This window comes from Callospermophilus lateralis, chromosome 16 (assembly GCF_048772815.1).
Source record: "Callospermophilus lateralis isolate mCalLat2 chromosome 16, mCalLat2.hap1, whole genome shotgun sequence".
Classification (NCBI taxonomy): Eukaryota; Metazoa; Chordata; class Mammalia; order Rodentia; family Sciuridae; genus Callospermophilus; species Callospermophilus lateralis.
In genome coordinates, this window is record NC_135320.1 from 23,752,517 (window position 1) to 23,772,633 (window position 20,117).

At 35.7% G+C, this 20,117-nt stretch overlaps 1 protein-coding gene across 13 annotated transcripts in view; it reads right to left on the minus strand.

The window, feature by feature from the left end:
• Cspp1 (centrosome and spindle pole associated protein 1) overlaps nt 1-19,232 on the minus strand; it is a 110,488-nt gene extending 91,256 nt beyond the window's left edge. For 8 of the 13 annotated variants that reach the window (XM_076835484.1, XM_076835483.1, XM_076835482.1 and 5 more), the window contains exons 1-4: nt 19,129-19,218; nt 18,134-18,224; nt 8,144-8,252; nt 6,138-6,237 (exon numbers count right to left, since the gene is read on the minus strand). In XM_076835484.1, coding sequence (XP_076691599.1) covers nt 6,138-6,237; nt 8,144-8,242 — 199 coding nt within the window. In that variant the 5' untranslated portion in view covers nt 8,243-8,252; nt 18,134-18,224; nt 19,129-19,218. Of the gene's footprint in view, nt 1-6,137; nt 6,238-8,143; nt 8,253-18,133; nt 18,225-19,128 lie in introns of all 13 variants that reach the window. The other 5 variants (XM_076835491.1, XM_076835490.1, XM_076835489.1 and 2 more) reach the window with 1 other exon arrangement.
• Nucleotides 19,233-20,117: the final 885 nt, after the last annotated feature.

Here is a 20,117-nt window from a genome sequence, read left to right on the forward strand (position 1 = left end):
GAACGTGTGTGTGTGTGTGTGTGTGTGTGTGTGTGTGTGTAGCTGGATATCAAACCCAGGGCCACAGTCATGCAAGACCACTAGGCCACATTTCCAGCCCTCAATTTCATTTTCTAATCATCTGTTGCTACCATCTAGAAATACAAATTAATTTGTATAGCCTTATATCTAGTAACCTTATAAAACTGACTATTAATTCTAATGGTTTGTAAATTCTTTTAGATTTTCTACCTAAACAATCATTTGTAAACAATGATACTACTTTTCTAAATGTTATACTTTTTTCTTGCCTTATTATACTGATTAGAACTTCTGGTAAAATATTTGAAAATATCATTGATAGAAGATAACTGCATTGTTCCTAAACTCATTGTTCCTAAACTTTCCTTAAAAGAAATCAATATTTTACCATTATGATATTAAAACATAGGGGCTTCTGAGCTATACTTTATCAGATGAAGGAACTTAGTACTGAATTTTATCAGATGGTTTTCCTGCATTTATCAATAATTACATGATTTTTGCCTTTATTTTGATAAGATAAAAAATTATACAGATTTGAATTTCAAATATTAAATGAATCTTGTATTCCTGAATAAAGTTCATTTGAACAACATGCACAGTCTTCTTGCTTTGGATGGTACTAAAGGACTATAAAACTCACCAAGCAAACTGAAATTGTACAGCAATGGGAAAACTATAATTTTTCTGTGACTTTCACAAATGTTTATCAAAACATTAAGAAGTCTTACCATCAGTTGTAAATGTTTACAGTAATTTAATTTTAAAACAGTAAAACTAATCAGGCACAGTGATGCACACTTGTAATCCCAATGACTTGGAAGGCTGAGGTAGGAAGATCATAATAAGTTAGAAGCCTACCTCATCGACTTAGCAAGACCCTGTCTCAAAATAAAAAATAAAAGGGACTCAGCATGTAGTTCAGTGGTTAAAATGCCCTTAGTTTCAATCCCAAGTACCAAAAAAAATAAGATTAAAAAATTAAAATAGCAAAGCTAATAATGATTAGTTCACTGAAATTTAAAATATTAGAAACATTGAAAATAAAAATGCTTTCTTTGTTAAAGAAAAACTTAACAAAAGAGTAATTTGAACATTGGTTGCCATCTCATTATGTAGCTTCCAAAATGCTATACTCATCTTTTCCATGTTTTGGCAGCCCTGACACTGAGAGATTTCCAATTAAAAAACATAGAATGTCTCTCCATTTACTTGGACATTCTTTAATTTCTCTCAGCCATATTTTGTAGTTTTCTATGTGTAATCCCGTACTTTTTCATTAATTTCATACTACTATGAGTGGGGTTGTTTACTTGATATTATTTTCAGAGTATTCACTGTTAACATAAAAATACAATTCATTTTTATACATTGATTTCATTTCCTCTAAATCAGCTAAAGTCATTTATCAGTTCTAATAATTTTTGTGGCTTAAGATTTTTAACAAACATATTCAAATAAAGCTAGTTTTATTACTTCTTTCTAATCTTGTTGCCTTTTTTTTTTTTCTTCCCTCATTACTCTGACTAGAACTTTCAGTATGATGTTGAATAGAAGTGGTGAAAGCAGATATTCTTGTCTTGTTCCTGCTCTTAGGAGGAAAGCATATAGTCATAAAACATTATGATGATGTTGGCAATAAGTATGTTACAGATTTCTTATTTCGGGATAAAGACCTCTTCTATTCCTAGTTTCTTGATCTCTTTTATCCTGAATGAGTACTGGATTTTGTCTAATGATTTTCCTAGATCTACTGGGATATTCATGTTCTTAACTCTATTAACTTGGTACATTACATTAATTTTCAGATGTTAATACTAAACTTGCATTCCTGGGGTAAATCTCTTGACTTTAATGAATAATTATTTTATACACTGCTAGATTCAAATTGCTAATATTTTGTTGAATATTCTGGCATCTATATTTATGAGGAGTATTGGTCTGTAGTATCTTTGTTATTCATGGTGGGTCTCTTGCACCTCTCCTAATAGTTTATATGAGTTAAGTCATAGTAAGCCACTAGAAAGTTTACAATAAAGAGATGGCATAGATGAGGCCAGTCATGTCAAAAATACCAACCTTGTGATTAAAAGGTTGGTCCCTGAGCCATGTGACACAAGCCATGCCTAAGAAGAGTAAGTGGATTGGAGACTGAGCCAACTGACAATGATTCAACCAGGCCTACACAATTAAACCCCAACAAGTACTCTGAACAATGAAACTCAGGTTAGCCTAGCTGGAAATACACTGCTAGATCAGGAGGGTAATGTACCCCTATGCCAACAGATAATTCACATTTATACCCTCTCACATCTTGCCCTATGTGCCTCTCCCTTTGGATGGTTCTGATTTGATACTTTGGGTTAATTATGATCCTAAGTACAGCATTTTCTGAATTCTGTGAGTCATTCTAGTATATTATTGAAACTAAAGGGGTAGTGAGTACCCCCACATTTCTAACCAGCTAGCAATAACTGGGTGACCTAGGGATCCCTGAACTTGCAGCTGACATCAAAAGTAAGGGTAGTCTCAGAGAGGACTGTGTCCTTAACCTGTAAAATTTTGGTCCAACTCAGATAGCTAGTATCTAAACTTACTGTAATTCTATCTCAACTTCTCTTATAGGAGGTAAAATGGTGGAAGAATAAGCCATATGGATAGCATTATCCCTGTATTTCAGTGTCTGACAAAAATAAATTTATAAAAATCATCAAAATGTTATGTTTCATGAGAGTTATATACTGTAAGCTATAGATATTATTTCATTAGCTAAAATGAATATGTATAATTGTTTTTAAATATGCATATATTTCTGATTGCTATTATGCTCAATTATTTACTCTATTATGGTGTCACAGAGCATTAAGTCAATACGAAATTACCAAACTCACCTACATTAGACCTGTTTTGTTTTTTTTTTTTAATGATTCCTAGATGAAAGCATTTAAGGAAAACTATGAATTGCCAAATTACATTTTTCCCAAAGTCAAAACCTATGTATTTGGCCTAATGTTAAGACAACAATTATTCAGGCAAGACGTTAGTGACAGAATGCTTATAAAATTATAAAATCAAATTTCCCAGCAACTCAGAAAGCTGAGGTGGGGAGACTGCTTGAGTCAGAGTTTGAAATCAGCCTGGGCAACATAGCAAAATCCTGTCTGAAAAAAAAAAATATCAAATACTATCTTATTATTTAATGAGATTCAATGTGAGTCAAAAATAATTACTATTTCAAATGACAATTCTTAAAAAAGCATATCATGAAAATCAAATTCTACAAGGCCGGCCAGGTGGGGTGGCACACACCTGTAATCCCAGCGGCTTGGGAGGCAGGACGATTGCGAGTTCAAAGCTAACCTCAGCAATTCAGCAAGGTGCTAAGCAACTCAGTGAGACCCTGTCTCTAATAATTAAATACAAAACAGGGCTGGAGGATGTGGCTCAGTGGTCATGCCCCTGAGTTCAATCCCTGGTACCAAAAAAAAAAAAAGAAAGAAAGAAAAAGAAAACAAATAAACAAATTCTACAAGGCCAAGAGAACTGACTTTATATTTGCAATGAGGATGTTAATTCATTCAAAACCCCTTTTCTGCTGAGTATAATGGCACAAACCTGTAATCCCAGATACTCAGGAGGCTGAGGCAAGATGATTTCAAGCTCAAGGACAGACAGGGAAAATGAGTGAGGCCTTGTCTCAAACTATAAAACAAAAAAGCTGGGAATGGCCAGGCACACATGCCTATAATCCTGGCCACTCAGGAGGCTGAGGCAGGAGGATCACAAGTTCAAAGCCAACCTCAGAAAAAGTGAGGTGGTAATCAACTCAGTGAGACACTGTCTCTAAAGAAAATACAAAATAAGGCTAGAGAAAATACAAAATGTGGCTCAGTGGTAGAGTGCCCCTGAGTTCAATCCACAGTTACCACCACCACCACCCAAAAAAAACAGGCTGGGATGTAAAGAATCCTGCATTCCAAACAAAGAAGAGTGAGAGAATGGCAGTGGGGTTAGAGAAAAGTTAACTTATTTGAGATTTAGACATTAGAATCAACTAGCTTGTATATTTTCTTGATGAAGGAGACAGAGAAAGAGGATTTAAGGATGACTAAGCAGACAGTTTGCTGAAATGGAGAATAACAGAAAGTTGAACAAGAGATGTAAGTTAACTTTATACCTATTGATTTTGAGCCCAGGACATCCCACTAGAGAAGTCCAGTAGGAAATTAAATATATATTTCTATCTCAAATTCATAATAGTAACTGGAATTGGGATACAGACTTAGAAGTCATGAACACACTGATGGTAAATAAAGTGTTGTGAATGGATATAGTCACTTGAGCACTGTATGAAGTATGACAAGTGCCTAGGTCAGACCCTAAGCAACACCAATTAAAGAATAGGCAGATGGGCTGGGGTTGTGGCTCAGCGGGAGAGTGCTCATCTTGCACATGCGAGACCCTGGGTTCAAGCCTCAGCACCACATAAAAATAAATAAGTGAAATAAAGGTATTGTGTCCAACTACAACAAAAAAATAAATATTAAAAAAAAAGAATAGGCAGAGGTCATTGTCTTCAAGTTATACATTAACCTCACCATATTTGTGAATATAATGTTCAAAGATTAGTTTTGAAATTCCTCAGATAAATCTCAAAAATCAAAAACTACCTTTAAAAAGATGTAAAAAAGAAAGGAAATTCATATTATGGTTCATTTATGTGTTGGTTCTCTTTTCACATGTATTCAATTACTGCCCACATAACCTTTTAAGATATATCAATTAGTAAAATAAGGAAATAAATAGCTCATGCCAGGTCCCAAAGACACAATGGCCCAATTAAAACCAACCTGGCACCTAAGAATTTCAAAGTGATTCTATATGACCTTTGTGACCCAAGTGCTTGAAAGAATATTCTATTAAATTTTTCTAAAAATTATCTCTTATAATAATCAAATACAGAGTTCATAAAAGTTTAGGACGAAAAGATAATCCAATTTATTTTATAGTTAAATTGAGGGACTTAGAGATTAAAGGATTTCACCAAAATATAAAACTTTAATTTACTAAATCTGTTTATTAGCTAATAATTTCTAAGACTCAAAACTGAATTATCTATATAACAGATCCTAAAAATAGGGCTTTCATTTTGAGCTGTTATTCTGGTAGAGAGACAAAAAGTCAGCATCCTTTTTATCCAGTTGCATACAAAGGCCAAGCAGCTATATTTATGAAGAATATCTAAGGTCATGAAAAATAGTGCATATAAGATAAATGCTTTTGCCAGGTACAGTGGCACACACCTGTAATCCCAGCAGCTTAGGAGGCTGAGGTAGGAAGATGAAAAATTCAAAGCCAGCCTCAGCAAAAGGTGGGCACTAAGTAACTCAGTGAGACCCTGTCTCTAAATAAAATACAAAATAGGGATGGGATGCGACTCAGTGGTTGAGTGACCCTGAGTTCAATCCCTAGTAACAAAAATATGTATATATACTTTTACCATATAAATTCATCATATTTGAGTTTTTATAAAAAGTTTCAGTGATCATCAATAATTCAAAAGATGTACTTTTAAAATATTCATACATTTTCTTTAAAAAGAAAAAGTATACTTATCAACAAGCCAAAAAGTATTTTTATAACAAACATAATAATCAAAGAATCAGCCCAGCTATAGTTAACACCTTTACAACTGCAATAAGGTCATCAATAATTAAATGCTGGTCTTTCATCAAACAACATTTTACATCCTTTAAGTATATTTCTTTGACTTTTAAACAAAAGCAAGTCCAAAAAGTCCATTTTCATTTCATAAATAATAGTTTCCCTATTCTCTCTCACACAATTCCTTTCATATTTTTCATTTGTAATTATGTTAAAATAAAACTTGCTACTGTGATTTCCATAAATCATAACCAAGACAATATCACATAAAAAAGATACAAGTTTCTCAGTATGAGTTATATTTCATACCTATCATGTCATATGTAAGAAGATTCCACAAAGGAAAGTTACCAAGATTAAAAAAAAAGTCTTTTTTTCTGACAAGACAAAACTTTTTAACGAATGCCTGCTACGGATATCTTAAAACGGGTTTAGCACATCTAATAACATACCTAAGGAACTTCTGGTCTGTTGACTGTTGGGCGGTATGTTTTCCTTAGCCATGGAGATTAATATTTTACTATTTTCAGAAAGTTTCTCTGATGCCTTTCCCTAAACAAGACACAATATTTACAAATCAGTAGGAGGAAGGGACCCCAGAAAACATGAAATTCATCAAAACTTATATTAAATGCCTCAACAAAATTACACAGTACATCAGAGAAGAAACTTAAGCGTAAGACAAGAAACAAGCCAAAGTCACCTAAAAACTATAATAAATATTTGAATATTTAATTAATTCACTTATTAACAAATATTCACTGAGTTCCTGTTAAATGCTAGGCATTGTGCCAGGCATTGACAATATATGAGAAAAAAATAATACAAGAATTTCTGACATTTTAAAGCATAAACTGTTAGGGAGACACACGATAAAGTAATATATAATTAGATTATGTGACATGTAAAGAGTGACAAGGAAGAGCTATGGTGGGAAAAAAAACAAAAAGCCAGGTTAGGAGGCCCAGAAATGCTATGAGAAGGATTACAAAGCCTCAATGAGCAGGTGATTCTTGAACTGATACTTAAAATTATTATGTGTATATTATTTAACGTTAGAGATTATAATAACCTGTATTAAAACCTACGTACCACCCAAACTATATAATTCCAAACACCATACATTAGCCCTCTGTACAACAGAGTGATGAAGAACATATACTTTGGATTTGGATGAAGGTTCCAATCCTGCCTCCCCCACTGTGTACCTGGAAAATTATTTAACGCCTTTGAGCTTTTATTTCTTGAAGTGTATAACAAAAGAATTTCCCCCTACTTTACAGGGTTGTTATGACTAGATGAAATGAAATACATAGGGCTCGGGATGTAGCTCAGTGGCAAGAGCACATATCTAGCATGTGCAAGACCCTGGGTTCAACCTTCAATACCACCAAAAACAAAAGTCTTTGGCATGATAGCTTGTTTGCTTATTTATGGCAGATTATGGAAAAAAGGCAACCTAGAGAACCTTAGCGAACAACCTAGAGAACCTTAGAGAACAAGCACTGGAGTCAGGCTGCCTCGGATTAAAGCCTATTCCACCAACCTTCATCATTTTAGTCTCATTACTTAGCTTTCCAATATGTCAGCTCACTCATCTAGAAAATTAAAATAACAGTACATATCTTATTCATAGTTAGCACTCTATATAATACTATCAATGTAAGTAAAATTATAAACGGAGTGCCTATATTATTTATCATTTCAATCATGATACCATGTCCAGGAGGAATGCAAAACCAGATAAGACACAGCCAAAAATCACTTGGGCAAACCAAAATGTATGGTTACTCTCAACTAGGGCAAATCATATAGCACAGACCAATCTATATGCTATATCTTATTAACTACACATGAGAGATGATGCTGTATCTATCTAGATTAGAACAATTTTCTCAGAGCACAGCACAATACCTGGCACAATCTCATTAAACATTTGCTAAATGGATGAATCAATCTTTCACCAAAATGAGAAAAACTTTGAGAACTTTATAGACAATGCTTTCAGAAACAATTGTTTCAACAAATTTATATTCAGAAAAGCAAATAGTACTAAGTAAACAACCCTAACAAATTCACTCCTGTACGTTTCAAAGAAAATTGTTTTAATCAATTCATTAAATAATCTTAACTTTTTCACATAAAACAAGAACTTGCTTTTAAATTTGGTTATATTCTGGAAGTTCTCTGTCCAAGAATTTGTCTCCTAACCATCTTGTGAAGCATGTAATTATTCATTAAAACTTTTAATAAGAGAGAAGAGAAATACTGTGAGATAAAAATCACAAAACAGCACTCAAATATTACTGAAATCTGTCTGCAGTCAGGCTTTCAAATTTAGAATGACACAGCATAATCAAACTAAAATATGAAACAGAAGATTCTCACAGGATTATACAAGTATAATCCTTAGAAACAATCTCAATAAGACATATTGTGAGAAAATTATTAATTTTACCTTCATTTCCATGTACGGTGGATCACTTTCCAATTCAGCTTTGTCTTTGGCCAACTTGGCTTTTCTCTCTTCAATGAATTCGTCCAAATTATCAGCCATTTTGCAGCTTCTGAAAAAAAAAAAACAATTCTTCAAGGAGCACAACTGTATTATAATATTTTTACTCTATTACCATGAAGGTCTACAATCCACACTTAATGTTCAATCTCATTTACCAAATTAAGAACTTCAACCTTAAGCTCGATCATAAATTTGCCAGATTCATCTCCCAATTCTCCAGAAAAGCCTATGAAATATTTTAAAATATATGAAAATGAAGCATCATCACCATCATCACAAAGACAATCAAAAACACAAAGGCAAGAAAATGTCAATCCTTAATTTTTTTTTTTTTTTTGTAAAGTGCTCTAACTATTTGGAGATTCTAATTTATAGAAAAGTTACAAAAATATCAAGAATACCCAGATAGTCTTTATCAGTTCTCTTATTGGTAAAATTTTGCCTACTTCCTTTATCAAACTCTGCTTGTCCCACAAAGTCATTTTCTCTATACAATTTTTTTCTAAAATTATTCAGATGGGTGAATTTTATATATCATAGCCCTTTGCCCCTAAACCCTATGGTGCATATTTATTAAGAATTAGGTCAGGGCTGGAGATATACCTCAGAGGTAAAGCACCTGCCTAGCATTTTTAGGCCCTGAATTCCATCCCTAGCACCACAAAAAAAAAAAAAAAAAAAAAGGAAGGAGGGCGGGGGGCAGGCCCAGTGGAATACGCTTGTAATCCCAGCTACTAAGGAGGTTCAGGCAGTAGCATCACTAAGTTCAATGCTAGACTGAGCAATTTAAAATAATTGAAATTAAAAATAAAAACAGCTAGCAATGTAGTTCAGTGGTAAAGCACCCCTGGGTTCAATTCCCAATACAGGGGGAAAAAAAAGATAAATTGGCTATTTTCTTACATAGCTTCAACATAATTTACTAACTTCAAAAACCCTAATTAAAAAAAAAAAAAAAATCTAACCTCTTGTACATGTTCCAATTAAGTGGCCCAATAATGGCCTTTACAGCATATTTTTCTCTTTCCAGTTCAGGATTCAGTCTAGTTTAGGTGTTCCATTTCCTTGTTATACCTCCTTAGCCTTCTTTATTTTGGATCATCTTTACAAACTTCCTATGTCATTAATATTTTTTAATACAACCATTCATTATCCACATTTTTAAATACAACAATCCTCATATGAGGTTTGCCTGACATTTCTTTATGACTAAATCCAAGTTATACACTCTCAGCAGGAATACTACTTAAGAGGTGATGTGTCTTGATCAAGGTGTCACCTGTAACAGACACATGATATCTACTTGCCCCTCATTATGAGGTTGATTTGATCACCTTGGACAAGATGTTGTATAATTTCTGTACTATTGCTCCCTTATAATAATAATAAGCCATCTGAGGGAATACTTTTACACCATGCAAATATCCTACTCCTGATCAAAATATCCCCCGAGATTTATATTAGTGGTTCTTGATTGGTCCAATTTTTTTCCTGTATGGCTACAGAAGGTTAATTTTTTAATTTCTCCACTTCCTCCACATTTATTTTAACAGTCAGCATTTACTTATCATTCTATTATAATCATAAGCCCTTCTTTCATCCCATTCATTTGGTTTATCATCAGTGTGGAATCATGAATTTCTTTCTTTTTTTATCTTTATTTTGTTTATTTATTTTTATTTGATGCTGAGAATAGAATCCAGTGTCCCACATGTGTGAGACCACAACCCCAGCCCCATGAATTTTTTTAATAAATCCTAGCATTGTTTTTAAGTTCATAAGTTGTTGTCTTAAGTGAGAAATAATTTATATACCATAAATTCACATTTTAGTGAACAGTTCCAATAACTTTTAGTAAATTCATACAGCTGTTCAAGTATCACCACAATCATGTTTCATGTTTCCATCACCCCAAGAAGTTCCCCCATTCCCCTTTGCAGTCACTCCCCACTCCTACCCCCACATAGGAAATTGTTCTTTTCTCTCTGTAGTTTTGACTAATCTGGAAATTTCATACAAAAGGATCTTATGGAATATGTAGTCTTTTGTATCTAGCTTCTTCCACTTAGTATTTCTGAGATACCTTTGTAGCTTCTATCTTAAATAGTTTGTTGTTTTTTATTATTAAAGTCATAGTCCATTGTATGGAAACACAACACTTTATTCACCTGTTGCTGGATATTTGAGTTGTTTCCATTTTTTGGCATTTTTGTAGAAAACACTACTATGAACACTCATGTACAGGTTTTTATGTGAACATGCTTTCAATTTTTTTCTACAAATACATAGAATTTCTGGGTCATATGAACTGTTTAACATTTTGAGGAACAGATAAAGTGTTCCTCAAAGTATAGGGGCTATATCATTTTAAATTCCAATCATGTGAAATGGTTGCAATTTCTACACATCTTAACCAAGGCTTGTTACTTCCACTCTTTTTGATCTTAGTCATTCTATTGAGTAGCCAGTAGTATGTATATTTGGTTTTAATTTAAATTTAGTATGTCTATTTGCTATTCATAAGCACATATCACTGGGACTGTATCTATTCAAATCTCCTGCCCATTTTTAAATTAGGTTGTTTTCTTAGTATTGAGTTACAAGATTTCTTCTCATATACTACAGAAATATAAATCCATTATCAATAATGTTTTGTAAATATTTTCTCCCAGTCTTTGGTCTGTTAAGTCTTCTTAATGATACCTTAACAGTTAAAGTGTTTAATTTTTATCAAGCCCAATTTATGAATTTTTTTCAATTTTTAATCAATTCATTGTGTTTTTATGTCATAGCTATGATTCCTTTACCTAACCCAAGATCACAAATAGGTTCTTCTGGGTTTTTTTAGATTTTTTTTTTTTTTTTTACAGTTTTCTCTTAAAATGTCTATGAACCATTTAAATTCAATTTTTGGGAATTGGAAGGGTCAAAGTTCAATATCTTTGTTTTTTTGGGTGGTGCTGGGGAAAGACCACTATAGTTAAATAAGCTGGATTAACAACTTGCCACATTGAGAAATGCAAAAGAACATACACCATAAGCAACACCTGGGTATCTGTATAAACAGGTACTGAAAAAGACTTACATGATTGAGGCTTGTGTTGAGTGATTTACAAGAAGGTTTAAAGAAGCAGAGCTCTATTGTCAGCAAGTGGGAATAATTCTATAATTAGACATCTTAATAACACTTAACTATACATTAGGCTAAAGCTGTACTGGCTTTTTTTAAAAAAATAAAAACTAAAATTAAAAAAAAAGCAGAAGTCATTCCTATCAGCTGGGAGAGGGGATGTTTGGAATTTTGTGGCTTAGACAATGTTCATGGATTTGGACATGGAATATTTGTCTTGAACCATCACAGGCACAGAGTAGTCTTATCTGATGTTGATGTTCTGTACAACTGTATATCTTCATCAGGATACCAAGTTACTTTAAGTACCAGACCAGTTCCTAGCAACACCAACGCCCCGGCAATACATCTGGCCAACTTCCAGCTATCATAACTATTTCTCTTTCTTATTCATAAGAGCATGTAAAAACTTACATAAAACTACTTCAACTATAAAATTTATTGCTAAATTACTTAGTGAATAACAGACTGGGTTGATGGATATATCCTACAATAGTACAAAATACAGTAAAATTAAGTTTCAAGAGAAATCAGCTGAAAGAAACCTAAATGGATTCTTAATCTTCCTGACACCCTACAATGTAATATCACTCACAACTATTTATTTTAAACAGGACTTTTCCCGTCAGTAGATATATACACTATATGTACATAACAGTTTTCAGTTTCACTGAAAGATTAAGATTTGAAATACATTTCACATAATTCTATATGACTGATGTCAAATATATTCCTTAGCCTCTCTACACCTAAGAGTACTTCCTCATCTATAAAGAGGAAATACTACCTATTCCAGAGTTATGAAGTAAAAAGGAAAATGTTTCAAAATGCCAAACACAGAATCTGACACTTAGAAATCAACACATTAGTTATCTTATCAATTACTGCTATATAGCCATACTCTTTGTATGTATAAACATATTTACCTTTTGAGAAAAAAAAAAGGTCTCGAGGCTGGGGGGATATAGCTCAGCAGTAGAGCACATGTTTAAGATGCTTGAGGCGCTGGGTTCAATCCCCAGAACAAAAAGAAAGAAAGAAAGAAGCAGCTTCCAAGCTTAAAGTATGCTGAAATTTGGGTAGAGGGACTTCGCTCACTGGTAGAGCACTTGCCTAGCATGTGTGAAACCCTGGATTCAATCCCCAATACCACAAAAATGGTATGCTAGAATTTAAATCACCAAAAATTGATACCAGGTTATCATAATCCAAACCAACACCTCTAAATTGTAAGTTTAGGAAATGCTTATAATACAGATAAAAATATAAACAGATCATAACTTACCATTCTGCTAAGTCTAGGGAAATCATAAATAGAAGGACCCAGAAGAGAAACTGAATATATCCAATTCCTTCTCCCAATTTCATCAATCACAAAGGTGGGGAGGTGGGATGTGGCTCATATCATTATCCCTCTGAAGGAATAAAGTACACATTTTCTCCCCTCTATACTCCTAAAACAGGTCATTATGCTGTATGCTGGGAGGATAAAAAGAATAAAGCATGACCCTTGCCTTCAAGTTGAGATTAGCTAATGTCCCTTGTCACAGAGACTCACAGTCTAGCCAGACTGGGGTTTAAGATTTGGATATGACATACCTACCCCTAATGGATCCAGTGGACATATCAAGAAAACTGAATACACAGGGAACTCAGAACAGAATCCAGTCTGGACATAAAGATTTAGAAGTATTTGATCATCAGAGATATTAGAAAGAGGAAGATGGCAGATTGGAAACAGTCAGACTTACCTGCTGCTCCATGAGGTTGAACTAAAACAAGAGGTATGCAGCTGCATGTTGAGGTGGGGGACCCATAGGAAAACACTGAAGTGCAATTGTGGAGAGTTAGTGACCATGTGAAACCCAGCAATAATGATATTTAGAATAAGAGTACACTAACACTGAGCTCCGAGGTGGCACAGCAGGGAGAAGTGCACCTTCAGCAGGTTGAAATATCTCCAGGAGTACAGTCTGCCACCCTGCAAATATGCAGTCTGAACAGACAAGAGACCTGGGCTCTCCATAGCGAGCTGGTACATAAGTTTTATACCTGGGACTGGCCTAATTTAGACAGTAATTTAAGTAAAAAGAAATTAAGAAACTATGAGTAAAACATACTCTGGGCAAATTAAAAGAACAAACTTAAGACTCATAGATCTAGAGGAAGGAGCAGAAATACACACTAGTAGCACAGAAAACCTACTCAGTGAAATGATAGAAGAAATTTTTCTCAAATCTGGGGAATGATATGAACATCCAGGTACTAGAGGCATTTAGAACCCCAAATAACCAAAATAGAACCTCTTCAGAACATAACATGTATTTAAAATGCTAAAAATAGAGAAGAAAAAATATTAAAAGCTCTAAGAGAAAAGCACCAAGTCACTTATCAAGGCAAAACCATCAAAACAAAATGATTTCTTTGCCAAAACTCTAACAGCCAGCAGGGCATGAAATGATACATTTCAAGCCCTAAAAGAAAATAACTGCCAGCCTAGATTATTAATATATCCGAAAAAGTTTTCTTTTAGAAATGGAGAAATAAAGATTTCCCAAAATACATATAAACTAAAAGAATTCATGGTCATTAAACCAGCATTATAGAAGACACTCAAAGGAATCATATACCCAGCTGAGAAAGCAAGAAAATACAACGTCAAGAGAACATGAAAGAAGAAATATCACCAGAAGAAAAATAAAGCAAATATGATTATATCAGTAAACCTCTTAAGGTAAATAAGGAAGAAGTGAACACAGAATTCTCAGAAGAAAAACAATAAAATAACAGGAACTAGTACATGTCTTGCAATAATAATCTTGAATATTCATGGTCTGAATTCTTCAATTTAAAAAAATGAAGACTAGCTGATTGGATTAAAAAACACGGCTCATTTGTTTGTTATTTGTAACTCACCTCACTACAAAGACAAATAGGCTGAAAGTAAAATGATGGAGAATGATATTACAATGAAATGGAATCCAAAAGCAAGCAGAAGGGGTGGGGTTGTAGCTCAGTGGTAAAGTACTTGCCTAGTATGTGTGAAGCACTGGGTTCGATTCTCAGCACCACATATAACTAAGTAAAATAAAGGTCCATGGACAACTAAAAAGCTATAAAAAGGGGAAAAAAAACAAGCAAGAACAAATGGAACCCAAAATTACAAATTAGTTGAAGCAAATATAGAGACTAAAACAATAAAAAGGATCAATGAAAAAGAGCTGGTTCTTGGAAAAGATAAACCAAATTGACAAACCCTTATAGCCAAATTAAGCAAAAAGAGAGAGAAGACTCCAATAAAATCGGAGATGAAAGAGTGTACATTACAACAGTAATTACTGGACTCCAGGTCATTAGTAAACACTTTGAAAAATTACAATATATTAGAAAATCTAGAAGAAATGGACAATTTTCTAGACACATATGATCTACCAAAACCGAAGCAGGATACAGAAAATCTATACGTATCAATAACAAGCAATGAGATTAAAGTAGTAATAAAAAGTCACCTAACAAGGAAAAGTGACCCAGACAGATTCACTACTGAATTTTACCAGGCTTTTAAAGAACTAATACCAAAATTCCTCAAACTAATCCATGAAATAAAAAGGGAAGAACTATTCCAAACTCATCTTACAAAGCCAGCATTATCCTACTACCTAAACCTATAGGGTCACAACAACAACAAAAAAAAGACCAATGTCACTGATGAACAAAGATACAAAAATCCTCAATAAAATGCCCGCAAATCAAATTCAATGGCACACTGAAAAGATCATACACCAGGGGCTGGAGTTGTGGCTCAGAGGTTGAGTACTCACCTATCAGACGTGAGGCACCGAGTTCGATCCTCAGCACCACATAAAAATAAAATAAAGACATTGTGTCCACCTAAATATTTTTTTAAAAAGATGATACACCATGATCAAGTTGGTTTCATCCCAAGGATATAAGTAAGCTTGGTTCAACATATGCAAATATGTTCAACATAAATGTAATATACCACAAACTGAATATACAAAAAATCAGTAGCTCCTATACATCAACAATGAACTTAATGAGAAAAAAAATCAAGAGGAAATGGCTGCAAAAATATTAATAATAAAACACCCAGAAATAAACTTAAGTAGATGAAAGACCTCTATGACGAAAATTATAAAAACACTGAAGAAAGAAACTAAAGACACTAGAAGATGTAAAGACCTTCCATATCCGTAGATTGTTAAAATGGTCATACTAGCAAAAGCAATCTACGGATTCAATACAATCCCCATCAAAATACCAATGATATTATTTAGAGAACTTGAAAAAGATCCCAAAATTCATATGAAACATAAAATATCCAACTTGCTAAAGCAATCCTGAACAAAAAGTATAAAGTCAGAGGCATCACAATACCCAATTCCAAAATATGCTATAGATGTGTTATAACAAACAAAAAGAGCATGGTATTGGCCTAATAAACACATGAACCAATGAAATAAAAATCCTCTAGAACTATCTAATTCCCCACAAAAGAACCAAAACACATGTTGGAGAAAAGACAGCCTCTGCAGAAACTGATGCTGGGAAAATTAGAATTACATCTGTAGAATATTAAAATGATCCCTATCCCTCAATGTATAAAAATCAACTCAAAATTAATCAAAGACCTTGGTCTGGGGTTGTAGTTCAGCGGTAGAGCGCTTTCCTAGCATGTGTGAGGCACTGGGTTCAAAACTCAGCACCACATGTTAAAAAAAAAAAAAATAAAAGGTACATTAACAACTAAAAAAGTTTAAAAAAATGAATCAAAGACCTTATTGTAAGACTTGAAACTGAAAGTACTACAGGAAAACACTTCAGTTTTCAAGTATAGGCAATGATTTTCTGAACATGACTCAAATAACTCAAGAAATAATAGCAAGAATTGACAAATGGGACTACACAAAATTAAAAAGGTTCTACAAAGCAAAGAAAACAATCAACAGTGTGAAGGGATAGCCAAAGGAATGGTAGAAAATCTTTGCCAATTACTCATGTGAAAGAGAATAGCCAAAATATAAGAAGTCAAAAAATTTAACAGAAAAGCAATTCAATTAATAAATGACCAAAAGAGCTAAACAGACACTTTTCAAAAGAAGTAAAAATGGCCAATAAATCACATGAAAAAATGGTTGACATCTTTAGCCATCAAGGAAAGACAAATCAAAAACTACTCTGACATTCCAACTTACCCGAGTCAGAAAGTCCATTATCAAGAAAAAAATAAATGCTGGTGAGAATTTAGGGAAAAAGGAGCCCTTAAATGCTGTTGATGAGAATGTAAATTAGTACAGCCACTGTGGAATACAGTAACAAGGTCCTCAAAAATCTAAAAATAGAACTATCATATAATCCAGCTATACCACTCCTGGGTATATATCTGCAACAATCAAAGTCAATACATGCATACCCATGTTTATCAAGGCACTAGTCACAACAGACAAGTTACAGAATCAGCCTGAATGCCCATTAACAAATGAATGTATAAAGAAAATGTGGTATATGTACACAGTGGATGTGTGTACATCCACATAAAGGAGAATAAAATCATGTCATATGCAGAAAAATGGATGGAACTGAAAAATAGTAATGTTAAGGGAAACAAACCAGACTCTGAAAATTGAGTGTCATGTTTTTTCTCATATGTACTATCAGAGAGGGGTGGGGGATGAAAGCAGAAAGGGGACTGTTTGGGAAGGGTGGAAGATAGAGATGATGAATACAATCAAAGTGAAATATATGCATGTATTAAATACCATTATTTTGCACAATTAATAGGTACCATTATAATAAAAAAAAATTAAAATAATAATATCACCATCATCCTGCCAGAGGTGAGATGGAATCTCAATGCAAGTTTTGATTTGCAAAACTACACTAGGAAAAAAAAAGTTGCCTGACAAAAGAGACCCTACAGTATGAAAACAGAACCAAAGACTCTCAGGGAATGATAACATTTAGGCATGTCAGGTAAGAACAGACATTGTGAAAAAGCTCTAGATAAAAGAGAGAGGGATGAGGTGACCAGGACAATGTTTCTCACTTATCTACCAAGGATCTTTCCACCAAATAAAAGGTTCTCAATCTTTTTCTTCTGGCAGATGACTTTCACATGAGTAATTTACTTCCATGGGCACACTCGAATTTTGACAAATCCCTCTCAATGTTTTATGAAGTAAATGCCATGCTGCTGGGGACAAAAAGGGAAGCTGTAGGACAGGATACAAAGAGAATAAATACATAAAACCATTTTGAAGTCTTCTAGAATACATTAATGATGTATTATAAATTTACATTATAAATTTCATTATCATTATCATTTCAGCATGAATAAGTCAGTAGCATACATTACATAGCCTTTGGGTTACACAAAATTGCTAAAACACTTGCTCAAACAACTTTGCTTACTACTCAGGGAGGTATATCACAAACTATGTCAGAATGATATTAAAAAGATAACCTGATGTGTAAACTCACAAGTGCTCCCTCCCAAATCATCAGTGCTGCAAGAGATCCAAAATGTCCTCCCTGTGGAGCATTTCAGCAGATATTTAACCACCAGAAAGTCAGAGAAGAATGATATGAAGAAAGCATCTTACTGGTTTCCACCAGATTCCTTTATTACTTGTCAACGAGAAAGCCATTCTTTCACAGTGAAAACAAGAACTTCTCAGGATAAATGAGGCTTTTTACAAACTCATATTTATCTATTTAAAATTGCTTTTACAACCTTTTTAGGCATCTTGCATTTGAAAACTGGATGGTAGCTTACTTACTTCAGAATTTGGTCTTCCCCGAAATCTTGGTTAAGCTTCTTAATTCTATAATCTTTGATGACCAGCCTCTCTCAAAAGATGAGTCCCACTGCTAGCATTGAATGAAAACTGTATTCAATTTCCATGTAAGAATACTACAATCAGAAGAGGTTCAAGCTCAAGCTGCCCAGCAAACATGGGGGTGAGGGGGGTGGAGGTGATAACAATAGCACCAACCTCACAGGGATATGGTGAAGATTAAGTGCTACTTGCAAAGCTCTGGGAACAGTGCCTTGGCGCACAAGCACTCTAACGTTAAACATTGACCAGCCCAGCCCTAAGGAGGAAAGGCGCCCAGGGAAGTTTGCAGAACTCAGGAGGCCAGGCCTCCAAGGAGGAAGATGCACGGGAGCGAAAGCTTAGCACAGTTTGTCTCCAGGTGCTAGGGGTGGCTGACTATTTAGAAAGCGTCAATGCGTTGTCAGGCAACCGGCTGGCAACAACACCTGAGGCGGCAGCGGTGGCAACCGCGAGGGCTAGGTGAGGGTTCGGGAATTTGGACCACGTAGGCGGAGCATCGCCCCGCCCCCGACAGCTGCGAGCCCCTCACTCACAGGGAACCCCCGCCCCTGTAACCTGGGTACCGCCCCCTGACCGGCTGCCACCAGCCCGAAGGGGGGCCCGGTAACTCGAGCACCACCCCCGCCCAATAGCCACAAAACACACCGTGAGGGAACCCCCGCCCCCAACACTCCAGACCCCGTCACCGCCGCCCCGCCTGGCGGCCGCGAGACCCCAAACCCCCATATCTGTAACTAGGATTACCTCCCCCGTCCCTCCCAGCAGGTTCGAGACCCCTACCCGGAAAGAAACCCCCACCCCAGCCCCAGTAACTTTGGCTTCGGCACGCGACCTCCGCCCCCCGGAGCCGCGAACTTAGCCCTGGAACCTTCTCACCCCATCCCAGGTCACACCCCGCCGGGCCTGCTCTCCACCCGCAGACGAAGAACTCTTACTCAGGAGAGCGGGCTCGCGTCCGGATAGACGCACAACGCTCCAGCGAGGCTCTCTGTAGACCAAAGAAGCGGCGGCGACCACCCGGCGCGGGAACTGTGTGACAGGCCGCCTGACCCAAGCTCCGCCTCTCTGGCCCAGCCCTCCTCACGCCTTTCGCCAACTGCCGTGCGTGGCCTTGCCTCCACTGGCGCCGCAGAGGGACACCGCGGGGCCGAGGTCGCCCCCTGCCGTCCCGGAGGCTGCACAACCCGCTGGATGTTCGCAAGGCTTGCCTGTACCTTGGCTGCAGACAATGCCATCAAGGTTCCCCTGCTATGCTCAGGGTCTGTTAAACCGTGGGCGCCACTTCCAAGACTAAATCGATTACAGACTCTCTAAGCTACCCTTCCCCTACCCCATGAGCTAGCTAGTCAGGTCAAGGAACAGTATCAGTGTCTGAAAGGCAGAGAGAGCAAAACTCTTGACATAGCTTTCCAAGGATTTAGTCCTAGTCCAGGTGGTAAACGTCCTGTCCTGGGCTTTCTTTACCCTTTCAACATGCAACATAGTTCACCCCAATCCTGACTGGCTATATGTATGACTAGAAAAGAGATATCTAGCTTCCCAGGAGGGTGGAACTAATGGTATTAATGTATCATAGGACCCTAATTTATCCTGACTTACTTTCAAAAGGTGATTTTAAAATGTCAAAACCTCAGGCTGCGATGTAAAATCAATTTTGTTTTCAACTATCCACTACACATCACACAATAGGCCAATTTGGAAAGCAGTATGGAGATTCCTTGGAAAGCTGGGAATGGAACCACCATTTGACCCAGCTATTCCCCTTCTTGGACTATTCCCTAAAGACCTTAAAAGAGTGTACTATAGGGATACTGCTACAACCATGTTCATAGCAGCACAATTCACAATACCTAGACTGTGGAACCAACCTAGATGCCCTTCAATAGATGAATGGATTAAAAAATGTGGCATTTATACACAACAA